The sequence below is a fragment of the Lycium ferocissimum genome, chromosome 7 (assembly GCF_029784015.1).
Source record: "Lycium ferocissimum isolate CSIRO_LF1 chromosome 7, AGI_CSIRO_Lferr_CH_V1, whole genome shotgun sequence".
NCBI classification, from domain to species: Eukaryota; Viridiplantae; Streptophyta; class Magnoliopsida; order Solanales; family Solanaceae; genus Lycium; species Lycium ferocissimum.
In genome coordinates, this window is record NC_081348.1 from 50914926 (window position 1) to 50922079 (window position 7154).

Here is a 7154-nt window from a genome sequence, read left to right on the forward strand (position 1 = left end):
TAATGTCTGATAGTGACTTCTGGTTCTAGAACCTTGTGAGTTTTATAGTCATCCTCGAGAAGCATAATTATTTAACATATTGAAACGTGTTATTTTTTGTTTGATTTGATTTGATTGCTGGAAAAGAAAAAAGACGATTCCATCGTGAATTAGAATTTGATCACTCTGCACGAATAGCTGGGATCCACTTAATTCGGTATTTCTTAACAATCTTGAAGCTAGGAAATCACATGCAAAGGAGATTATTGTTAGGTACATTTATTATCCGATTTTACAAGAAATCTTTTTCATTTTTTGTTTAGATGGCTTCATCCGTCTCAAATTATCCATGTTCTTTCTAAAAATAGTTAATTTATATGATACAATTTGAATTTTGAGAATCAAATTTCTTTATTTTGATGGTGAGTGCGGACAAATGATCTTTAAGTTTTTTTAAAAAATAATTTATATATTTAAAAATTAAATAAAAAATTATAAGTCACAATAATTAATAATTTAAAATATTTAAAAGACATTCAAATAAATGGCGATCAATTTTTTTATTTGACTCTCGAACTTCGAACTTATCACATATAAATTGGGACAGGGGTAATATTTCAAATTATTTGTTACTCCTTTCGTTTCAATTTATGTGAACTCATTTGATTGGGCATGACATTTAAAAAAGAGTGAAGACTTTTGAAACTTGTAATTCAAAATAGGTCTTGAATATTTATGTGACTGTAAATCAGTTCATAAAGTGAATTTATTTTCAAATTAGGAAAGAGATCATTCATTTTGACACGAACTAAAAAAGAAATAAGTTCATATAAATTGAAACTGAAGGAGTATTTCTTTTCACATTTTACCTTTAGTAGTAATTAGCACTTCTCTTTTCCCCACAAATGAGCACTTACTCATTGTACTAGAATATTTATGTAAATTATTACTCATCTGACAGCTTTTTAACTCTTCTCACATGTTCTCTAGCAGATGGAGGAACGTTGATATTCATAATTGTACCCTTCCCCACGTAATATATGAATTGTTGTCAACGGAAAAAAAAAAAAAAAAAGGATACATACAGTATTTAGAACAGAGCAAAAGTACCCACGTGGCACGGCCTATCAATATAATATTTGATGTGAGTAGCACTTATAACAATGTGATTATTTATTAGAAATATTGATTTTTAAATATTATTATTATTTTATTTATTATACAGAAATGAGAGTTTAAGTGGACGAAAAGGGCATACTAGGACTTTAGGAGTTCTACAAAATTGGTAATTCTATATACCTTTAAATTGACCACACGTGTATATATATATATATAGAAATGAGAGTTTAAGTGGATGAAAGGGGCATACTAGGACTTTAGGAGTTCCACAAAATTGGTAATTCCATATATCTTTAAATTGATCACACGTATATATATATATATTATTATAGTATATTATATATATATATATATATATATATATATATATATATATATAGTATTATTATTTTATTTATTATTATATAGAAATGAGAGTTTAAGTGGATGAAAGGGGCATACTATGACTTTAAATTGGTAATTCTATATACCTTTAAAGATCACACAAAATTGGTAGTTCCACAAAATTGGTAATTCTATATACCTTTAAATTGACCACACGTATATTATATATATTATTATAGTATATTATATTTATTATATAGAAATAAGAGTTTAAGTACGAACAGGGGCATACTAGGACTTTAGGAGTTCCATCAAATTGGTAATTCTATATACCTTTAAATTGACCACACGTGTTCCACAAATGATTTTGAGTTATCCACGTATACTAACTCTGCACTTTAGATACCTAGTAGCCCTTAATTTTATCAAGGTAAAAAAGAAAAAGACTAGGCGTTTATATTATGTTGTTACATGTAATGCTTAACTTCACAATTCGACACTTCAACTCCTCTCTTCACTGCCATCTCTATGTTTGGTGAGTTTCCCCATCATCATCTTTCAATAAATTTTCCTAGAAAATTCTAAGCTAAAAGATACCCAATTTAAATTGTGAATTATATGCCTAAATTATCTACAAATACTCGATAATTGAGATTGCCTTCTACAAATCATTGTGTAGAAAGTGTATGTCACTCATATGAACAACCTATGTATGATACGCTCAAGAAAAACTATAGTTTTCTTTCATTTGTTTTTGTTAAACTGTTTCTACTATTTGCCTAACCACGTGTTAACCAGAAAATTAGATATTATAAGTATAAAACGTACTATTGTTTTTCCTGTAATCATGATTAGGACTTTGTTTTGACTAATTAAATCTCAACCTCCTTAATTATGGCATGTGTCTCTCGTCCAAATTAAATAGAAACTTAGAGAAATGGAAACAATAGAAAATGGAGAGGTGCCGAATCCCCAAAAAAATCTACTCTTTTATTTATGTGTGCTTCATTAAAACTTTCCAAAGCCTCCTACTTGAGTTTAAGCTAAGTAGAAAATATACCAAAAGACATGTTAACCAGAAAACCCTAGATCAAGGACAAGGAGTTGAGCAAGCATGCAGTGTCAAGGATGCTTTCCATCCTTATAGATGAACTTATTGAATTTGCTATCAATGGGTTAAACTATTTTTGTTTCCTTCTGCATCGTATCTAATGCCATCGTTATCTTCTAAATTATTATAAAGTTGTGTTCTTCTCTCTAAATTATCTTACTTAAACTTATTTTGTTCACTTGAGCTCAAACATGTAAGTGTTGGGCCCGTGCTGATATCTAGTTTATATAATCATATAGTACTAACCGTTCTGATCAATTAGAGAAAGTTTCACTTGGTAAGATTAAGAGAAATTTGTGAATTGTGAATACTTTGGATCCTAACTGTTTAGTCGAAACTTGTTCCCTATTGCCAACATAGATTACACTAATCTGATTTGACAAGAAAGCAATTGAAATTACAGTAACACAATAGCTGAGATCGATTAAAAGGTGGATCTGATTATTGGTGGAAAAAAAAAAAAAAGATGTGATTATTCAACATGAAAATATATCCCAAGCTCAGTGGAGAAATATATATTTCAGATTGTTACAATACTTAATATAAGTTAATCTTTAACTTAGAACTTAAGAACTTGTTTACTTGCACTTCCTTGTTTCCCCATAGCCCTTTCAAGAGCTGTATGAAAATCATTAAAAGGTACCATCTCCATCCTGTAAAAAAGATAAATATTTACTCGTATCGAACTTTTATATTCAACTAAATAATTTAATTTTAATGTGGGATTACATAGGGTATGTTGTTGTTGTGGTTATCACATCATATATGATTAAGTATTAAAAAATATATATTTTATATTTATTGGCTTGATATAAACATCTAATGTGAGTATTGTTTTAATAAAAAAAGACATCAACCGATGCCACTTTGTAGATTATTACAAATCAAATTAACCTCAATTTCGTAAAAGAACACTTTTAAACTATCATATCACTTAAATCTTATTACAGATCTGTATATAAAAGATGAAATTAGTAACTTAGAAAATAAAATAATTATTTATTACAACATATTAAAATATATTCATTGTAAAAAATATTTTTATACTATCATTGTATATATGTTAAATTCATCCCAAAAAAATAAAAAATGGAAGTTCTTTTTTGTGGTTGAAAACCCCTTTTGTAAGATCACCAATGGTTAAGGGATTATTCCTTTTCTTTTTCAAACTTTTCGTGACGATACTTGTGCACTAGGAATTGTTTCATCAAAATATTTATAAAGTAAGAAAATTCAAGATTATAGTAACATTTTAATTTGATCCACTCACCCAAAGGAGGAAAAAGGTCAACATATTCCTTTATAATTTCATTCGAAGAAAGTAACTTTATAAAGATTTTTCATGTGTTATTTTCAAATATCTTATTTGTAAAAATAATTTTTTCTTTATAAAAATAGAAATTTTAAGTTAGCGATCGTACTCATATTTTAATCTCCCAGCACGAGCAAGAGCCAAGAGAGAATCAATCGAACACCTATATGCTGCTTTGTCTAAAGTCTTTTCTTGTAGCCAGTATCCTTTCAATGAAATCTCCTGCAAAAAAAAAAAAAAAAAAAAAAACAATTATTCCAATAGCGACAGTTCAATATACAATCAAAAAAATTATGTAGTGTTTAAATTACATAATTGACCATTTGAAACTAACCTTGAATATGAAATATGTGGTAGATATGGTAATAGGCTTCTTTGACATCCCTCCATATGTAACCATTGTGCCACCTTGCCTGAAAAATAAAAACATTCTTAGTTTTCTTTACAACATAAATTAAATTACAAGCTAACTATATAAAAATAAAAAAGGTGTCTCACTTTAAGAATTTGACGACCAAAGTAGCTGCATTTCCACCAATACAGTTCAAACCCAAAAGAGGTTCAGGTATATCATCCTACAATATGTTACCGTTACAACATATTAAAATACACTCGCTAATTGTGCAATATTTATCATATATATAATTTAAATCTGTACCAGGAGACTTTTGATAGATTTTACTTCGAGTTCACTCTCAGTAAACACTTTATCAGCACCAAGTTTCATTAATTTTTCTTTTACTTCATCAGATCCTGGTTTATCTCTTATAATATTAACACTATGAATTCCACGAACTCGAGCTAGCTGAATAACACATTGTCCCACAATGCTTGTAGCTCCGTTTTGAACAATTGTGTCCCCTGTTTTATGGAAAGAATAATTAATTTTTTTATGATAACCAAATTAAAGTAATTTTAAAGGTTTTAATTTGGGAATTAAAAACAAACCTGGTTTTAAAGCCACAAAGTCCTCAAGCATTCTCAAGGCACTCAAAGGATTAACAGAAACAGTGGCAGCATATTCAAGTGGAGTGCTTTTATCAATTTTGTACCACAAACTTTGGTCTTCTACAACATATGTTTGCCATGTCCCTAAAGAGTGACATGAGGATATCATTATTATCATTGAACTTTATTATCAGAGGCGAATCCAAAATAAAAACAATACGAGAAAAATCATACTTTCTCCAGTTCAAAATAAGTGAATCTTTGTGGCATGTCTAAGAAAGTTAATTAATTACATTAACTAAATGATCATTTTGACAATACTATCCTTTTAGTTTCCCAAACTTTTCTTACAAGTAAAATGAGTCAATGTTGGGATTTGAAAAACCAATTCGAGAGAAGGGTAACTTTTGAAAATTAACTATACCTCTTTGTGCTTTGAAAAATTCAGGTATTTTGGACAAAAAAAAAGTGTTAGAAATTCATTTATTTTGGACTGGAGAGAGTATTTCGGAGAATTTTAAATTCGGGTTCCATTAAAAAATACAAATTTTGGACGAAATCTGTCAAAATTGACTTGTCGTAAACGTTTCTGATGGATATTCCATCTCATGGCATTCTGAGAGAAATTCACATTTTTTTAAGAAGGTAATAACAAAAGTAAAAAAAAAAAAAAAAAATTACCCGGAAGATAAGCAGAATGAATAACCCAATCACCAGGGGTAAGAGCTTTAACTGCAGAGCCAACAGAATGTACTTCACCAACCCCTTCCCATCCCCCAATTGCTGGTACTGGTGGTCGAATTGGATAAACTCCTGTTATTTAATGAATCATAATTAGAAAATTATGGGGATGAGGGGAGAAAATTTATTCCAATAAAATTAATATCACTGATGATATAAAGAAAAAAAAAAGTACTAGTAGTACTTTTGATGCAAAAAGTTGACAAAAGACTAGTTAAATCAAAGGTACAAAGTAAAATTATTACTCCTTCCATCCTAATTGACGTTGCCACACTTTTCTTTTTAGTCAAAAATAACTTAATTTCAAACTGTTTTCAAATTTCAAAAACAGCTCAGAGTGGTTCTTTGGGAGAAATTTCACTTCCACTCATAAAACTTCAAAATTAAATTTTCAAGTAAAATGCATGTTCAAACATAACTCCAAGTTTCAAAAATCACATTTTTAAATCTCAAATTTTCAAGTTTCAAGTTTCACCAAACGGCCAATAAAGTGAATGAAAAAAAAAAGGTTTTCATTTTTATTAATTTCACCTAACAACACTATACTTGCGTTTCTTTTTTTTTTTTTTTTTTTTTTTAAATCCTCCAAATTTTTCTATGAATTGACTAAAACTGATATCTTACTGCATAAATGGTGCGTTGTTGTTCATGCACCTCTTAGGAGAAAGCAAAAACATATATACTCAAAAAGGCTAGTATTATTAGAAAGCCAAAAAAGAGAGGTTATAATCGAACCCTCTATTCTGTTGATATCAGCAGGATTGATCGGAGCTGCAAGCATTCTAACACACACATCATTCTCATTGATCTCCACCGGTGGTATCTCTGTAAGTCTGCCAGAAAAATAATAATAGCACATTCATAATAATCGCTAAATAGAAAAATGCACCAGATGTAACACTACTAGAAAATAGTGATTTTCCGACAGCAGTTGTAGTCGGGGCAGTAGTACTTTGAAAACACGAGGACATTGCATGGTGCAACCACCGCTAAAAAATCACCGTTTTCTTACTGAAAAATGTTTAGCGGCTATTTTCACAGAAAATATAATAGTTTTTTCGCACTGAAAAATTAGAAAGTTTTTCAGCATTTCAATGGAAACTTTCCACCATGCGTTTTCACGTAAAAAATGAGGTGGTCAAATCATGTTTAATAACATAAATTTCCAACCCATTGTTGATGAAAAAAACCTCTGTTTCTAGTAGTTAACGGACCTGGTGACGGTGTCGGGTGGGCCCTGTTGGTCGTACACGACGGCAGTGGACGGTGGAGACACGACAGCCGGAAAATTTATTTGTTTATCATGACAAAAAGGAACGCAACGTGAGTGCTGTGATAACATTATTTCCTCTCTCTCTCTCTAGACCACTCGTTAAAGTTTGGTCTATTGGATTGTTGTGTTCACTTGTAAAAAAAAATGAGGCGAACATGGTGGTACTTAAATAATGGTAAGCTAGAAGGCAAGATATTAGTAGGGAACCGACCACAGATTTGGATAATATAATAAACAAAAAAAAAAATTGGTTTCTTAGGCCCCGTTTGGACATGGTTTGAAACCATGTTTGGATATGCAATTTGGATATTTTAAGGAGTATTTTCTCTTATACACATAAAAACCCC

The 7154-nt window shown here is 30.0% G+C and overlaps 1 protein-coding gene across 2 annotated transcripts; it reads right to left on the reverse strand.

The window, feature by feature from the left end:
* Positions 1-2930: 2930 nt before the first annotated feature.
* Positions 2931-6945, reverse strand: LOC132062955 (enoyl-[acyl-carrier-protein] reductase, mitochondrial-like). Of its 2 annotated transcripts, none has more exons than XM_059455415.1 (9): positions 6749-6945; positions 6270-6367; positions 5475-5606; positions 4794-4937; positions 4504-4706; positions 4344-4420; positions 4180-4258; positions 3955-4067; positions 2931-3151 (listed from the first exon to the last, which is right to left on the reverse strand). In XM_059455415.1, exons 1-9 carry the CDS (start codon positions 6874-6876, stop codon positions 3145-3147), a joined length of 981 nt encoding a protein of 326 aa, XP_059311398.1. In that variant the 5' UTR covers positions 6877-6945; the 3' UTR covers positions 2931-3144. The 2 variants fall into 2 exon arrangements, with proteins under 2 accessions (XP_059311398.1, XP_059311396.1); XM_059455413.1 differs by having other exon boundaries at positions 2931-3186.
* Positions 6946-7154: the final 209 nt, after the last annotated feature.

What these genes read in the sequence shown, in the direction of transcription:
- LOC132062955 (XM_059455413.1), bottom strand. Translation starts at nt 6,876, where the DNA reads ATGTTATCACAGCACTCACGTTGCGTTCCTTTTTGTCATGATAAACAA. An exon ending in CCACCCGACACCGTCACCAG is followed by an intron (nt 6,368 to 6,748) that starts GTCCGTTAACTA and finishes TTTTTCTGGCAG; the next exon opens with ACTTACAGAGATACCACCGG. An exon ending in TGATATCAACAGAATAGAGG is followed by an intron (nt 5,607 to 6,269) that starts GTTCGATTATAA and finishes ATTAAATAACAG; the next exon opens with GAGTTTATCCAATTCGACCA.